Source organism: Fusarium graminearum, chromosome 1, assembly GCF_000240135.3.
Source record: "Fusarium graminearum PH-1 chromosome 1, whole genome shotgun sequence".
Classification (NCBI taxonomy): Eukaryota; Fungi; Ascomycota; class Sordariomycetes; order Hypocreales; family Nectriaceae; genus Fusarium; species Fusarium graminearum.
This window is the reverse complement of record NC_026474.1, coordinates 11,514,433-11,531,080: the sequence shown is the minus strand read 5'-3', so window position 1 is coordinate 11,531,080 and position 16,648 is coordinate 11,514,433. Positions and strand designations below refer to the sequence as shown.

Sequence of the window (16,648 nt, the reverse complement as noted above, 5' to 3'; positions counted from 1 at the left end):
CCTATCTATAATGCTTGTTATAATCTTGTGAATAGGGCATCTCACCCCGCATTAACTGGGAAAGGCAAGTAGCTAGGATACGACAAAACCCCCTCCAAGCAATTTGAGAGGAGAATGTCTTTTCAATATCTCGAAGGAAGCGGACACAATGATCAGAACCGTCAAGCAATCCTACTCCAGTTAAATGGACCAAACTTTCAGAGTCGTTATCAATCCACCGTTCAACGTCTGACTTCTCGTTAAGCTGGTCGAGTCGAACGATCGGTGGACGAGTCGACTTCTGTGAACCTGGAGAAGCGTCTGATATTGAAGATTGTGCTTCGCTATAAGAGTATATGTAACCCATGGCCGAGATAAGGCTAAATGCGTCGTAGCACATGAGACGTTGTGAGTTTCGGGTTGTCTTGAATATGCAAACCGCATGCCACAAAGCCTTTCGCGCCTTGGAACTGTTATTCTGGAAAAAGTCTTTAAGGCGCATCTTCGACTCCAGCATCTGTTCCTTATTTGCCTGCCATCCAGTGGCGAAATGTAGTGTTTCCAGTGGTACTGGTATCAGTCGTAAAATCGAAATGCAATGGAATATCGTATCTCCTCCAGTCCCCGAGTTTGCAAATGTCAATTGATCGATGATTCCGTCCAAATGGGGGTTAAGGCTCCTCGTATCAAGTTTCTCAAATGCCTTTTGAGTATCAGTACTTGACTCTGAGTCAAAGTATGATGCAAATGAAGACCGTAGAATCTTGGATGTAAGCAGTTGGTGGGAAATATCCCTCTCATCGAGATATAGTTCGATGAGAGCAACCTTGCAAGGGAAAGGATCTTTAGTAGACAGCCCATTAGAGTGACGATGACGACAGCCTTGTCCACTGACAACGGGTTGCGCCTCTACGCAAGTCTCGAGTTTGGACTTCCAATCAAGGGCATTTCGAGTCTTCCACACCCTTTCATCGCAAGGTAGCTGTTTTGTAGCGTCACGAAGGTTGATAGCCAAAGGCATGAAAAGAAAGATATGTTCTAGGCATTCCAGGAGTCGAACACACGTAACTAGGCGTATCTCACTTTCAGTAGTGAGCCACGCTTGCCAGGCACCTTCAGTACTAACGCCAGGTTGACTTAGGTGTCTTCGTTTATTCGCCCTGCTAAGCAAGTCCCAGCATAGAGTTGAAAGACTGCTTCGCTTGTGTTTTAGTACGACTTTGTCTCTGTGGGAATTAGAAAACATCCACAGAACATGCAACAGAAAAACACTCTGAACTGTAGCAGATTCGACTTGTGTCATGTGATTAGATAGCTGGGAATGGAAGGTCAGCAGCTGTGTATCGTAGAGACGCGTTATGACTTACACTCTGTTCGACAGCTCGAGCGAGCAGATCAGAAAGTGCAAGATTATATTCTTCTGCAACTTGAATCTCGGAGTAATGGCTCCCAACAGCCGCTACGGCTAACAGTAGAAGCCATGACAGGCCTGGGTCGTCTACGCGAGAGGGGTGTAGAAAGGGAAACTGTGGATCAAAGTACTCAAAGTAAAGCTCCACAAAGGCATGGACGATGTCATGAGGGATGGCTTCAGTGAATTTGTCGCGCTGTTGTATCTTGTAGAAATTATTCAACCCTTCGATAGCTTGTTGCGGAATATCATGGATGTGTCCAAAAAGCTCAGCCCTAGCCATTTGAATGCCGATGTCTTGGGGCTTGGGAAAGGGAAGGCATGGCTTTGTGTAACTGGAGCATATGTGTTCGGGGTTTATATAAGTCTCAGGATCAGTATGGTTATCTATTGTCGTCGGTAGTGGTATGGTTGGAGCTGATACTGTGGCAATGTGGGTAGCAGGTGAAGCTGCGGTCTCAACTACTATCGGAGATGTATCCATCAGGTCCGGCAGGCTAGGAAAGCCCGGTGGAATCTCCAAGCCCTCGGTGAACCAAGGAAAAGAAGAGATGTCCATCAAAGGATTCCAAGGCATCCATGGAACACCCGGTATAGGAAACAGACCACTGAAGTTCTCGTGGGATAGATGTTGGGTGGGTTGCCAGGTGGATGGAGAATTGTTTGCGACAGTGGTGTATAAGGTGGGGACAGTACTGATACCAGAAGGAATGGATGGAGCATCGTTCCATTCGTTTGGCATTGTATAATCATCACAGGACATTGTGTCTTCATCCCCCAAATCCGTGGCCCGTGATGTGGAAGGCGACGACAATGTTCCATGTTGATCATTGTCACGACTGGGAACATCAGGAGACTTGGCAGAGTTGTAGATGCACACAGTGCCTCTTGCTCTGCATCTAGAGCATGGGTTGCCTCCGCTACAACCTTGCTTCAATCTCGAACAAGTAACACAGGCCTTGCCACGGGGACGACGACCTCGGCTGTGAGACCCAGATCGGGTATTATGTAAAGCCCGATGACGAACAAGAGTATCTCTGTGGTCTGTTAGTACGACAAACCCATTTCACGCGTAACCTTATTGTTTTACTTACTGGCGCGGAAAGGACTTGGAGCAAACATCGCATTGGAACGGCTTGTGACCCGTGTGCCGAAGAAGGTGTCGGTCACGGTGCTCCCGGCGTTGGAATCTTTCTCCGCAATGATCACAAGATAGACCACTCAGCTCCATCTCTGGTACTCCGTCGGTTTGCCGTGCTGCTGATGTTGTTCTCACGGAAGAATTCCCAAAGGTTGAGGAGGGAAGCGGTGGAGAGTTACTCGCGGATATAGCCAGCGGGGGTCATGATGACACCACTATTTACCCCGTCGGCCCCGCTCACTTAGTCTCGCTTAAGTACTAAACGTCGAAGATGTTCCTTGTTATTATAAACTTTTTGTAATTTCCGAGATCTCTGAGCAAGGTTACAATGAAAATGACAAACTCTACTCTGGAATGGTTTGGTATGTATGCTTGGTCCGAGTTCCCTTGACGTGTCTTCATACTGATAGCAATTATACAGGCGCCACAACGTATCGCCTGCGAACGAGAGGTGTCACTATCTTCCTTGATACTTGGCTCGATAGACCCTCCGTATTGGAAACATATCTTCCAGTTGATGATGTACAAGAGGCCGACTACATCTTTATTTCTCATGCCCATTTTGACCAGTGAGTGAATTAACAAAAATAAAGACCAGAATGTGATGTTAACAACGAACTCAAAGTCTCCCTGGTGCAGATCGCATCGCTATCAAAACTGGCGCCATCGTCATAGCAAACAATGAAGCGATCAATCTTCTGAGAGAAGCTGGTGTTCCTGATCATCAACTATTCCCAGTCCAAGGTGGCGAGCGCATCCCGTTATTCACTCGTGAGACTTGGGATCAAGCCAGGGCCGACCCATCACTATTCTCTCCCGGACTGCCTAATGCACCAAATCGCCCACTTGACAAACTCGCAGCGCTCTCGGTGGATGTCTGGCCTTCGCTTCACTGCTTCATGCCTGCAGACCATCCTGAAGTCATAGACACAGCCACTGTCTATAAAGGCACTGCAAGTCCGTATAGTTGCACTCTTGACATTACCATCGGGATGAAATATGGTCTGTTTCAACTTGGAGAGCTCATGCCACCTGAGAAGCTTACTCCAGGTCATCGTTCATTCATTGAGTACGTGAGTGACAGAAAGCGGAATGTCATGTCTCATTGTGATGGAGGCCAGTTGATGTTCAATTTCGTGATTGGAAACAAAGCGTTACTTTGGAGCGCCCACCTGGGTGGTTATGATGGTATTCTGAAGAACTTACAGCCAAAACCTGATATTGCCATTATGGCTATTGCTGGAAGAGCTAACCTCAACGGCAGGCCTTTTGATGGTTCTGCAGCTGAGTTTGCGGCTATGAAGGTTGGCTGGCTTGGGAACCCATCTCAAGTAATTTGGTGTTTACATGATGAAGCGTAAGTATTATTGTCTTCCTTCATCCTGCCTAGTTTGATCGCTTGTGAGGACAGAGACATTGACTAACATTTTGAAGATGTATTCCACCGTGGAGGATCCACACTGAGGCGGCTACGAAGTCTGTCGAGGAGAATGGGAAGACGAAGATTTTAAAAATGGTTCATGCTCAGCCAGTTGAGTTAAATATATAGCGGTTGCATAATAAAAACATTACTACTTATCGGTTCTTTATATGAAGAAATCTCATTGTGATTAAGTCTCTATCTCGCAACATATCATCGACCATTCATAATTGTATACTCATAAGAAACATCGTAATTTACCTTCGCCAAACACTCAGATTAAACAGTTCTCAATTACCCAGCTGCCCATGTCGTCGTTGACCGATGGACACATCGTGACTGGAAAGGCATGAGTCGGACACTTCCCCGCCCCCGTCGCCCCGTCGGGTTTAAGCAAACGCTACCTTGCGGGGAATGATAGCAAGGAATTAGTGCTTTCCACCTTCACATCAGTGATGTTCTGTTGATTTCCTTCTTGGGAAAGCTTGGCTAGATATTATCGGTTCGGCACGGCCTACAACTCGGTAGCTCTAGTCACCATGTCTCCTCGAATCTGATTTCCAGCACCGAGATGACTGTGCCTCCAGTAATACCGTCCTATTTATTTGGCCTGAACTGGTTTCTTTAAAGCTGTCCAAATCTCCGTGTTTCCGATTATATCCTGTCATTTCTTGGAACACATCCTAAGCCGAGTCGTCTATCGGAACCCAATTTACCATGAATCAGACTAATAGTTTTTTCTCGAACGAGAAACGCCAGGATTCAAACCACAAGAGTCCTGATGGAGATCACCAGGTCGAAGCACTTTCTGATGCGCCAACATTTTCTCTTCCGATCGAGGTAGAATATCCCGAAGGTGGTCGAGAAGCATGGCTCGTCGTTCTCGGTGGCTGGTTTGGTCTCTTCTGCACATTCGGCCTTGTTACTTGTGTCGGTGTCTTTCTTGAACATTACCAGACTGGGCCGTTGTCAGAACACAGCCCAAGCACCATCAGCTGGATCACGAGCTTGCAAGTATTTATCCAAGTTGGCGGCTCAGCAGTTGTAAGTACCGTGTTTTAAAGTCCTGTTCTATCGACAACAAAACGCTGATATTGAACTATCATAAAGTGGGGTCGTGTTTATGATTCATACGGACCTCGATGGCTTCTCCTTATTGGAGCTCCTGTATACTGTTTGGGTCTTATGATGCTGTCCTTGTCAACTCAATACTACCAAATCCTTCTCTCCCAGGCCGTGGTCAGCTCCTTGGGGTCCGGTGCTGTCTTTACCGCATCACTCACCTCGACAACATCATGGTTCAAAAAAAGGCGAGGAACTGTCTTTGGTATCGTCAACTCAGGATCATCAACTGGCGGAATCGTCTTGCCGATCATGTTATCTAGCCTATTCAAACTTATCGGCTTTGGGTGGACTATGCGAGTAGTAGGCTTCCTATTCCTGGCTCTCATGACGATCTCATGTCTTCTGATCAAGGCGAATGGTACCCCGAAGCCCCGCTCCTTCAAAATCTCCGACTACCAGCGCTGCTTTAAAGAGCCTGTCATGGTTTTGACAATGACTGGCGGCTTCTTGTTCTTCTGGGGCATGTTTCTGCCCTTGAACTACATCATCATACAGGCAAAGTCCAGTGGAATTTCGCCCGATCTCGTTCCATATCTCTTGCCTCTGATCAATGGTATCAGTCTGATTGGCCGTTTGACAGGAGGCGCACTTGCGGATGCCATCGGCCAGTTCAACTGTATGTTGTTAATCACCTCCTTCACTGGAATCCTGACACTTGTCCTTTGGATGCCAGGGAGTCAAAGCACGGCAGCTATCATCACATATGCAATTGCTTTTGGCTACGGCTCAGGTGGCTATGTCTCCGTCTTTCCCAGGTGCGTCGCACAGATCAGCCCAACCGAGGAGATTGGTACGAGGATTGGACTTGCTGCGCTGGTTAATTCCTTTGGAGCTTTGACGGGAAGTCCACTGGGCGGTACATTGATATCCGATAAGAGTGGAAGCGGGAATAGCTTCATTGGATTGCAATTGTTTTGCGGTTGTACCATGATCGCTTCGGTATTTGCTTATGGAGCTGCACGCTGGTCTCTGGTGGGTTTCAGGTGGACAAAGGTGTAGCTTACAGCATGTTTATTGAGTAGACAGGCGGGTTGCATAAGAACCGATACTAATTTAGTCGTTAACATAAACATTAGATCACTCTTAGTGTTTATGTAGCCTAAGAGTGGTGTAGTAATTTCATCTGGATTGCTTTGAGTACCTTTTTTTTTTTGCTATCCGCTTGGGGAGACTACTGTATAACATTGCTCAATGCTAAACTTAAAACCAAGATACGCGTAAAACGAGCTATCCTCCACAGTAATGAGAATAAACACTCGCTACTAGCTCAGTTCGGGAGCCTCGTCCTTTGGTTGCCAACCAAATAACCCAAGACACTTGACACCAATGCCGAGGACGAAGAGAACTGCTCGGAGACCCAATATTATTGCTTTTCCAGTCATGCTATCAAGGTCGGGTAACTATCATCGTATTAGCTTGGTGTCGTAGTACAGAAAGAAGAACATGAATCATTCATACCTGCTGATTGGTACTCTTTTTGACCCAGTCAAAGGCCCTTGGAATCATGGATTTCTCATAAACCGCCAGCTTCTGCTTCACTTGATCGTCTGTGACATCTCCATGCGAATCTTTCAACCTAGCAAGCTCCAACAATGGCTCGAGTGCATCAGCCGTATCATGGATAGCATTGTTTGCACCCATGCCTCTTGAGGGAAGCATTGGATGAATAGAATCACCTATCAGCCAGACTCGTGAGTTTGCAATAGTGGGATTCGACTTATTCTCGTTCTTGGCCAGAAGCCGTTGTCTCCAGTCAACTGGGGTATCACTATTGGCGTATCTCCAAGGTGTAGTCAAGATGGCTGATTCGTCAACTGCATCCACGATTTTGAGACAGTCAGGATGGAAGCCAGCCTCGATGAGCTTCTCCCTCATTAACCCTTTTTTGTCTTTGACTTGATCCAATGTAGCTGATTCGGGTCCCGTTGTCCACGATACGCCCAAGAATAGTGAGGCCTCTTCCTCACCGTGTTTCACGGGTTTTCCATTGGCGTGTTTCGAACTGGGAGATTTGGAGGTGAAGCTTTCAGGGAGATATACAGCAGAGAATATCATGGCCTTGGAGTTGGCAGTATAGATGGTACCCTTTTCCACAAGCTGGTGCGGCAGTGTCTCGAGTACAGGCCATGATAGATGGCATTTACCCAAGAACCCTCCATGTCCGGGCTTGGCATCGGTAATGATGTTGTTGAGTCCAATTTGCTTGTTGACACGGCTTCCGCTTCCCTCAGCTGCTATAAGTACGTCGCAGTCATGGTGAGAGCCGTCATCGAAGTGGACTCTGACGTTGCTCTGTCCGGGGGCTTTGCCTTTCAATACCTCATAATAGACATATTTCTTTCCGTACTCGATAACTCCTCTCTCTTGAAGGGGTTTCTGGAGGAAGTCCCTGAGACGGACTCGCGCAACCGGAGCGCTCTTTTCATAGAGGGGGGCTTTACTCAAATCGATCAGGACTTTCAAGTCGGAAGGGCTGAAGATGCAAGGTGCTGACGACACGACACCACCAGACTTGCCAAACAAAGGGAGGAGAGATGCAAATTGGTCTTTCGTCAAACAAGCCCTGAAGCCGGCCAATGCGTATGCTCCTAGACGGATTTGATAACCTCCTCGTTCTGAGCCTGCTTCGTCGCGTTCAAAGACTGAGACATCGATTTGGTTGTTAGATTTGTTAATTAGACCGTTTGCCAGACATACTCCAGCAAGACCGCCGCCGATGATGGTGACTTTGAGAGGCGCCATTGGGTGAAAAGTCGATGTTGTAAAATGTTTGCAGGAGATAACAAAAGTGATTTATAAGTATTATACACGATTGAAAGACTCTCTTAGATATTGAACTTTAAGAATAACATGCCAGATTATAATGACAGTCTTTTATCCCCCTTTTACTCAAGACAAGCCAGATTATTTGAATTGATCTCCATTCTCCCATTACCATGTCATTGGCTTCCGTGTAGACGTGTCGCAAATAACCGGGAACTGTGAAGATGGTAGACAATAATACCAGTGCACTCTTGTGCCATGAATCCACCAAGGCTGACCCAATATTTGTCTCAAGTATCGGATCGGGTCCGGCTTTTATACAACCCGTCTTCCAGAATGTAGATCGACAGTCCAAACGCAGCTAGTACCCCGTCGGCCCCGTCGCTTTCTCTCCTGGCTCATGAATGTGGCAGCGGGACGTTAGCAGGGTATCGGAGAGTTTGACCGCTGGGAGCATAAGAGACAAAATTATGCGATTTAAATTTGGCTTCTTAGATTACTTTTTCGTCCATGTGCCCAGAGACTCGGGATGGTAAATTTCCTGTTTCTACTACACGCTCAGCCACTAGAGTTTTGTACATTCGGGAATTATTAAAGCTTGTCGCGTAGGTGATGCGCAATGCGCTAGCAGGGACTGGGGTTTACGCGTTTTCAAGGATGCTGGAGTGCCGCCTGACTGGGCAAGGCAAGCCTCTGGATATTGACGTAGTAATTACTTCTGTAAAGTATTTACTTCAATGATAAATAGAAGAGAGGTTAATAGGAGCTAAACTTGATCCATTTAAACTATTAGAAAATTATCTATAGAAGTCCTTCACCTGCACCTTGCAATGAAGACATGTCATCGTGGTTTAACTGAGAAGAAATGTTTGGAGGTCATTACCAGTAAAGACAAATCAAGGAGGTATCCTGGCAGGCTATTGATAATTATCAAACCCCTGTGCGTACCTGATGAGAGTAAGCGTTTGTGGGGAATTGGTACGTATGCTCAAGTGAAGCTGGTGAGGTTTGTTGAAGTGACGGCACAACTATAATAGAGAGCAATAGGGTAGCATCGTTGTCAACGGTTGTGCCACAGCATGTTACTCAGACTCAACCCCACACGAACTCAGTTGTGGCTGGACCGAGTCATGCTTACTGGTTAAGCGAACGAACGACGACTCGGTCCGTGCCGCTTTGGGTCAGATTGTCAGACTGTCAGCCCCAGCCTCATTCTGGTTATTTTTTTCTAGAGATGGGAAATCCAACTGGGAAGAATCACAAATTGAGACCTCGATGTCTCAAAGTAGAGCTATCGCGAAGAGAAATCCTCATGCCTACTTTGATCAAGTCCAATTGAGCATCGAACACGTCCCTTCCTTAGCCTTTGCCCCTCACCCCTGAAGCGAACGCGCTTACGCTTACATTTCGAAGCATAATCCCTCAGGACTGGCTGATATTTTTCGCGTACAACATGAGGCGATCGGCACCAAAGTCCTTTTCTGGGTCGCCCCAAGAGTACCAAAGCATTGGCCTCACCCGCTTTGAAGATCAACCAAACATTGCTCCATCACCTGGCAGAGAGGGCTCTTATCTTTCACCCCGGTCTGAATTCGATTCACCTCATGTGGACCCATTCAGCCCTAACTTGCATGACCCTTTTACCCCAGGAGGTAGAGAACATAGTCAGGTCGACCTACTGGCCGCTGATCGGACACATCACTTGTCCGCTGGACTCGGTGTCTACCACCAGCTTGGTCCCCCGGCACAACCTCCGAAAGGTCCATGGTGGGAGAGGCTTGTGAAGAATAAGTGGTCCATGGTAGCATGTCTCGTTCTTGGGGCCGCAGCTGCCGTGGGTCATCATATTCTCTACAGCCATCTCCACAATCGCATAGCTACAAACCAGCAGTGGTGGCTCCGACTGGGTCAATTTCTGGCCTTCATTGCAAAAGCTAGTTTCGTTGTTGCTGTTTTAACAGCCCATCAGCAAGTCGCTTGGAGTGCTGTAAGCCAAAATAGCTATACCGTCCATGCTATCGACTCTCTTTTCGGCGCGGCCCACAATGCTTTCGAACTCTTTAACAGAGAGGCATGGAAGAAGTCGGCATTCGTTATGGTTCTTGCTATATACATCTGGATGTCACCTGCTGTAGTCATCTTTACTTCGGCAACACTCAGCGTTGTAACAGATACGAGAGCCGAACATGGAAATTGCTCATCCGTCCGAACCCTCAACTTCAGCAATGACGCCAAGAAAAGTTGGGACGACGATAAAAGAGCTAAGAATGAGACCATGCGTGGAATATCACTGTCAATGTTCAATCAAGTTATAGCAGACAGGAACTCTCCCTATCATTTCGACTACTGGCTCCAGTCCGCACCGCCGCTTGACTCCATCGCGTCGAGGGTCTTGGCCGGAGGACAACCGATCCAGAGAGATGAAGTGGCTGATGAGATCTGTGGAGAAGACTGGGACTGCTCTACCACTATTAGCTTTCTTGGACCCGGATACAAATGCGAGCAACTGGCCAAAGGCACCAACTCAACAATGAAAAGCTTCAAAGATTACAAGACACCGTTTAATCTTACCGAGATGTTGCCCGTCGGAAATGCGAGCTTGTATGTCGTTGCGGATTTGGGGGAATACAAGGTGAATCAGATCAAAGTTGACGAGAACAACAAACCAGCGATGAAGCCTCCGTTTCCTAAAAACTTGGGTGCTTTGAGAACAGAGCCAGTACTCTGGATAGGCTACGTTGAGGTGGATAACATAGACGAAGCGCACGCAAAGAATCGAAGCATGAAGGGCTGGAATACGGACTACACACCAGTCATCACCGCCTGCGAGCATTGGGAAATTAAGTATACTGTCAACCTGAATTATACAGGTGGTCGCCAATCATACAAAGTCACCAATCGAGATTACAAACAAAAGGTCATCAACACAACATATATCGACGAGTCCTCTGTCAATGACGGAACACTCGACCCGATATTTGCTGAGCCTGTGGAAAACTATGTCTTCCCAAAGGACTGGCCATACTACCGCAAAATAACATCGTACCACTCTCTAGGAAAGAAGATCCGCGATCTTCTCCAAGGGTCGATCCAGCTACCAGGACCAATTGCACACTCATCCATCACAACTTCGAAGCTGGTCGCCCGTCCTGAGTCTTTGCCCGTTCCTAATTTCGAGGACGCCTTACAAAAACTCTATGAGGATCTACTCATATCCCTTCTCTCAGACCCATTGCTTCTTGCTGTTGCATGGGCTTCGCACCCAAATGAGCTCTCGGGTCGGGGTCAGGGTGGACCTGATACAGAATACCCATGTATTCGTATGCGCACAGGCAGTTACTTCTTTTACAATTGGGGTATCCTTGTAGTTGTGTATGTAGCGTCGTTTCTTGTTGGGGTCACGGGTGTGGCATACGGCCTTGTAGTAATGTGGAAAGATGGAGTGAAAGAGCTACGAGAGATGTCGTTTTCCTCAATCGCCAAAACGACACAGAAGATGGACCTGGACCAAAATGAGAATAGAAGGAGCAGAATACGGGCCGTGGAGGAGCGTCCTGGCAGTGGCATATTTGAGTTTAGGGTGGAAGATTATGATCGATGGGGTGGTAGTAAGGTTCCTCGGACCAGAGATATCTAACTCCAGACTGATAATTAGTTACCTAAATGTCACTATAAAACAGAGAGGTCTGAGTGCTTCTAAAGTAGATCGTATACACAAAGGTTGCTATAGGATGTATGTCTTTTTAACTGGGTGAAATCAAGCTTCCTGGACAATAATATCCACAGGCGTATAGCTGCTCGGACTACCACTAGAAATGTACAGATAATCACCATTTCCAGCATCGTACTTGTAGTAAAATTGGTTGTTCAAGCCGCTGGTGGGATCAGAGACACAGCTTATATCCTCAAAGCCATCGCCTGAGCAGGAAGCCTTTGGAGCCGTACAGGCAAGCTTACCATTGACTATCTCGCAGGTCAGATAGTCGTAGTACATGCCAGGACCAGTGTTTCCATTCTGACAAAATCCAAAGTGAACCGGGTCAGAGGGAGATTCGGCAAAGCCGTAGTATGCACAAACAGAAACTCCAGTATCCCTGTCTCGCAATCGGCCAGTTTGAGGATCAAGGATAAACGTTCGGATGCGTTGGGTTCCTCTTTCCGGGTTGAATAGCATGATGGTCCCTTGTTGATCAATGCCTTTGATGGGGTCACCGTTCACAGAGCCGCCGCCGCCAACTAGGGTAAAGGTTGGAGTTGTAAGGGGGGCTGTAGTAGTGAATTCTGTGGTTGTTGTTGTCTCGGTGTCAGATGATGCTGTGACGATGGTGACGGTGGTCCCCGAAGCGGTTGTGGCTATTTCGGCCTCGGACGTTGTGATGATGATAGCAGTCGTGGTTTCTGAAGACACCGTGGTTGAGATGGTTTCGGTAAGCGTCCCAGACGACGCCGTCGCAGAGGTTTCGCCTGCCGTTGCTGTACTGGACTGTGCTGTCGAATCGATTGAACCTGAGGTTTCTGCATTGGTTGCTGGAGAGACAAAAACTATTGTCAACCATTTCCGTACTTATGTCCCCTATCGTAACCCTGTCGCAACTTACTCGAAGTTTGAGGCTTGCATGGACCAGCAAGCACAGAGTCTACACCAAAAAGGCCAATGGCCAACATGAAGGCCATAGATCGCATATTGAGTTGTAGTTAGAATGTTCAAGCGATTGACTTGGGTAGGTAAGTTTCTAATATATAAATAAACATGAACAAAGAAAGGAAACAGATCAAAAGAGTTATTTATAAATAATAAGGTCCTTTATTAGGTAACTACTACAAATATCATCTAATTTCCCCTAAATCAATAGTTTGTTACTAACTCTAGGAGAACTTACTAGCTGTAAACGATTGGCTATTACTAGTCTAAAGGCAAAAGTAGTTGAGTTAATGGTGCAAAGAATCAGTCAAAAATAGGACTAGGTTGCGTTAGCTTAGCCTTTTCTCCAGACAGTCAACCGTTATTAGCCACGATCGATCATAACGATGGCGCGCTACTGCTATCAGTAACTAATTTCATTAATTTAAAGATGGCGTTATGGATATAATGACCCTTGTGGTACTCTGCGTCAGACCAGACATGTGTCGTGAATTCTGTATCAGGGTACGATTTACTAATTATCGAGTACTCTGTCTACTATAAAAGCAAGAGAAAGTAAGAGAAAATAAGGCGCCCAGTTTGGATCCTTTACCCGGCTTTCAAAGTGTAAGCGAACATCGAAGCGAGGCATGAAAAAGCGTATCAAGGCAATGTCTTGATATTATTAGTCAGTTCGGTGGCATAAAAGTCCGCAAGCTTACATTGCTTCCCTTATCGCACTCTCTCTTCATGGCGACCAATAGTCAATTAATTGAGCGACGGTGCTTGTGAATCTAATTACCCCAAGTAACGACTGAACATAACAAATTTCTCTGCGCAAGGATCGAAGTCCGATTAATAACCGCAAGGGACTTGCTGGCACAATGGCCGATGTCGACGAGGTTATCAAACATGCGAAAAAGTCGATTGCCGCCGAGCCAACAAACGTCGGATACTTAAAACAACTTGGCAACCTTCTAAATGACAGACATGTTAGCACTGGCATGCTGGCGGATCTTGATGCGTCTATTCTTACGACCAAGCAAGCTATCGGTGCGATAATAAACGACGATATCGATTTGGCAGACTGCTTGAACACCCTCAGTTACCGGCTCCAAGACAGATTTCTAATCACGGAAGATAACACAGACCTTGAAGAGGCTATACGAATGGCACAAAAGGCAGTTGAACTAACGACTACGACACGGTCTGGAAATGCGAGATATTTAAGTAATCTCGCCGCGTCATTAAAGATGAGGTTCTCGGTTACGGGAGAGGCAAGGGACATGGAAGATGGTATTATCCTGGCAAAAAAGGCCGTTTCTGTGACGAAAAGCAGTGACCTGGAACTACCCAAGTGGCTAAATAATCTTGGCAATCATCTCAGCAACAGATACTTGGTCACAGATTCCATGGAGGACTTGGAAGAAGCAGTCAGGTTGAACCGGCATGCAGTTGCCACGACATCTGACATCAAAATGCAAGCCCTCTTCTTGAACAACTTGTCAGCCAAGTTGGATCTCAAGGCTGAAGTCACTGGTAATTCGAACACATACGAGGAGGCGATCGAAGTTGCAAAAAAGGCCCTCGCCCTGACTCCAGATGGGCATCCAGACCAAGCAAAATGGTTAAATAACCTCGCGACTCATCTGATAGAAAAGTTCGACAGATCGTGGGACTTGAGCGACTTGCAAGATGCCATCAATGCTGCAAGTAAGGCTTCAGATCTGACGCCAAACGGGCCTACCAAGGCTCGATATCTCGAAGTCGTCGCAGGTAGCTTGAATCGCAAATACGAAAAGATGGGCCTGTTGACAGATCTGAAAGAAGCTATTCGCTTGACTGAAATGGCTCTTGAAATGCTTCCCACTCACCATTCAAAAAGGCCACAAGTCGCCTCCACCCTTTCGGATCTTCTTAGCAACAAATACCTGCGAAATGACATGATCGCCGACTTGGATAGAGCGATAGAACTGTCCAGAGAGTCTGCTAATGCAAATTCCGATCACCACCCCTCCAAAGCGATATATCTCGACAGGCTTGCAATGCAACTGAACCTCAGATCGACAAGATCTCGGACAGACCCTCACTTTTGGAAGGATTTGGAAGAGTCCATACAACTGGAGAGAATGGCAATTGCCATCGCAGACAAAAATCGCCCAACCTGGTCTTTCAAGAATAACCTACAGTCTATGCTCATCATAAAGTATGACCTGACAAAAGAAAAACCAATACTAGTTGAATGTACTCGACTGCAGAGAGAAGCACTCGATGAAATTCCACAAGACCATCAATACCGGTCGGAAATGCTCAACACCCTAGGTTATCGTCTTAGAGACGCAGCAAAGAACGACAAAGACCTTGGTCTGGCTTCAGAATGTTTTCTTGAGGCGTTGCAGAACACAAATGCCCCTACGATAACCCGAGTGAGAGCTGGCTCGGCTCTCCTACAATGCTGTCCCGATAAACAAAAAGCTTACCAAGCTGCCCAAGTCATCATGGGTCTTTTACATCAATTGATCACGAGATCGCACGAGACCTCGGATAAACAGCACGCTGCGGGCTCCAGAGCTGGTATGACTTGTAGTGCTGCTGCAGCAGCATTGCAAGCAGGTAGGCCACTCTTTGAGGCACTAAAGGTACTTGAGCTGGGGCGCGGTGTGCTTGCAAAGTACAGCGAGGAGATGTTGTTTGATCCCGTAAAATTAGGTCTTCTATCACCTGAACAAGCCAAGGCTTATAGCCACCTTCGCGATGAATTGCAGTATTCGAACACTTTCTATCAAGGATGCTCTCTTGAGAGTCATATTTCTCAGCTGAATAAGCGTCATAGTGCGGCAACAGAACTGGACGAGTTGATCGTTGAGATTCGAAAGTTGCCTGGATTTGATGATCTCTGGACCGCACCGACAGAGGCAGAAATATTTGAGGCTGCTAAGTATGGTCCAGTTGTCGTCATCAATATTAGCGATGGCCGATGCGATGCGATTATTATCAACAAAGATCAAATGCGATCTTTGGCTCTTCGCAATATTACAAACGAACTACATCAATTTGCTCGTAAGGGTGATTTTGGTAGCTCAAAGATACTAGAATGGATGTGGGATAATATCACTAAGCCAATATTGGACGCTCTTGGCTATTCTCAACCTCCTGGTGAGGGTGCATGGCCTCACGTATGGTGGATACCTACAGACTTGTTGACTCTTTTCCCCCTACACGCTGCAGGGTATCACCGACGAGAGTCGTTTGAAACAGTCATTGATAGGGTTGTTTCATCTTACGCTTCGTCCATCAGGGCTATCATACGTGGTCGTCAGAATGAGATTTCAATACGGTCAACTGGCACGAGTCTACCACGAGCGATGCTGGTAGGCATGCAATACACTCCAGAATGTGGACCATTGCCCTTTGCAAACAAGGAAGTAGAGATTGTTCAGGATCTATGCAAGTCACTAGGTCTAGAGACTGTTCGGCCTAGTCCACGGAAAGAAGATGTCTCTGAGGGATTGTTAGACTGCAAAGTATTTCACTTCGCAGGTCATGGCGCCACCGATGAGGAAGACCCCTCCAACAGTCATTCACTCTTGGAAGACTGGAAAGAAGACCGATTTTGCGTCGCTGACTTGCAACGAATGAACCTAAGCGAACACGCACCATTTCTCGCGTATCTATCTGCCTGTGGCACTGGACAGATGAAGCGATATAACCTGGTCGATGAGAGCATCCATTTGATCAGCGCTTATCAGTTGGCTGGCTTTCGTCATGTCATCGGTACGCTGTGGAAGGTCAGTGATCAATGCTGTGTGGATATAGCTAGGGCCACGTATGAGAGCATGATCGATTCAGGGCTGAGTGATCAAGGTGTCAGTTGGGGGTTGCACAGGGCTACTAGAAAGCTTCGCGACAAATGGGTCAAGAGGCAGAAACAAGATGGGAGCTTGTCGGAAAGAGCAGTTCGGGTCTTGAGAAATGACAACAGTAATGTTACTTCGGACAGAAAATGCTGCAAGGATGAGAGTGGGAGAGATATCGTGATGATAGAAGACGATGAACCTGAAGTTGGCGAGCAGTTACAGTGGGCACCTTATGTTCATTTTGGGGTATAAGAAATATTGGCATGAGGGAATCTCTTATCTTTTTAGAGGCGGCTTTCAACATTATACGTCAATTTCTTCCCGACGCCTT

At 46.8% G+C, this 16,648-nt stretch overlaps 8 protein-coding genes across 8 annotated transcripts; 3 read left to right on the top strand and 5 right to left on the bottom strand.

Moving 5' to 3' along the window:
- Position 1: 1 nt before the first annotated feature.
- On the bottom strand, positions 2–2,153 carry FGSG_10654 (uncharacterized protein; the record flags this gene model as incomplete). Its single annotated transcript, XM_011321360.1, has 2 exons — positions 2–1,294; positions 1,347–2,153. 2 exons carry the CDS (start codon positions 2,151–2,153, stop codon positions 2–4), a joined length of 2,100 nt encoding a protein of 699 aa, XP_011319662.1.
- A 170-nt stretch (positions 2,154–2,323) lies between these two features.
- FGSG_13804 (uncharacterized protein) lies at positions 2,324–2,512 on the bottom strand (the record flags this gene model as incomplete). Its single annotated transcript, XM_011321359.1, has 2 exons — positions 2,324–2,427; positions 2,485–2,512. The coding sequence occupies 2 exons, from the start codon at positions 2,510–2,512 to the stop codon at positions 2,324–2,326; spliced, it is 132 nt and encodes a 43-aa protein (XP_011319661.1).
- A 353-nt stretch (positions 2,513–2,865) lies between these two features.
- On the top strand, positions 2,866–4,080 carry FGSG_10653 (uncharacterized protein; the record flags this gene model as incomplete). Its single annotated transcript, XM_011321358.1, has 6 exons — positions 2,866–2,893; positions 2,953–3,100; positions 3,157–3,302; positions 3,393–3,604; positions 3,740–3,888; positions 3,966–4,080. 6 exons carry the CDS (start codon positions 2,866–2,868, stop codon positions 4,078–4,080), a joined length of 798 nt encoding a protein of 265 aa, XP_011319660.1.
- A 588-nt stretch (positions 4,081–4,668) lies between these two features.
- On the top strand, positions 4,669–5,969 carry FGSG_10652 (uncharacterized protein; the record flags this gene model as incomplete). Its single annotated transcript, XM_011321357.1, has 4 exons — positions 4,669–4,995; positions 5,572–5,692; positions 5,750–5,866; positions 5,953–5,969. 4 exons carry the CDS (start codon positions 4,669–4,671, stop codon positions 5,967–5,969), a joined length of 582 nt encoding a protein of 193 aa, XP_011319659.1.
- Positions 5,970–6,338: 369 nt separating this feature from the next.
- On the bottom strand, positions 6,339–7,818 carry FGSG_10651 (uncharacterized protein; the record flags this gene model as incomplete). The annotated part of the gene is made up of 2 exons (XM_011321356.1): positions 6,339–6,476; positions 6,535–7,818. The coding sequence occupies 2 exons, from the start codon at positions 7,816–7,818 to the stop codon at positions 6,339–6,341; spliced, it is 1,422 nt and encodes a 473-aa protein (XP_011319658.1).
- Positions 7,819–10,182: 2,364 nt separating this feature from the next.
- FGSG_13803 (uncharacterized protein) lies at positions 10,183–10,672 on the bottom strand (the record flags this gene model as incomplete). The annotated part of the gene is made up of 2 exons (XM_011321355.1): positions 10,183–10,301; positions 10,411–10,672. 2 exons carry the CDS (start codon positions 10,670–10,672, stop codon positions 10,183–10,185), a joined length of 381 nt encoding a protein of 126 aa, XP_011319657.1.
- Positions 10,673–11,596: 924 nt separating this feature from the next.
- Positions 11,597–12,395, bottom strand: FGSG_10649 (uncharacterized protein; the record flags this gene model as incomplete). The annotated part of the gene is made up of 2 exons (XM_011321354.1): positions 11,597–12,120; positions 12,248–12,395. The coding sequence occupies 2 exons, from the start codon at positions 12,393–12,395 to the stop codon at positions 11,597–11,599; spliced, it is 672 nt and encodes a 223-aa protein (XP_011319656.1).
- Positions 12,396–13,344: 949 nt separating this feature from the next.
- FGSG_10648 (uncharacterized protein) lies at positions 13,345–16,569 on the top strand (the record flags this gene model as incomplete). Its single annotated transcript, XM_011321353.1, has 2 exons — positions 13,345–16,234; positions 16,277–16,569. The coding sequence occupies 2 exons, from the start codon at positions 13,345–13,347 to the stop codon at positions 16,567–16,569; spliced, it is 3,183 nt and encodes a 1,060-aa protein (XP_011319655.1).
- Positions 16,570–16,648: the final 79 nt, after the last annotated feature.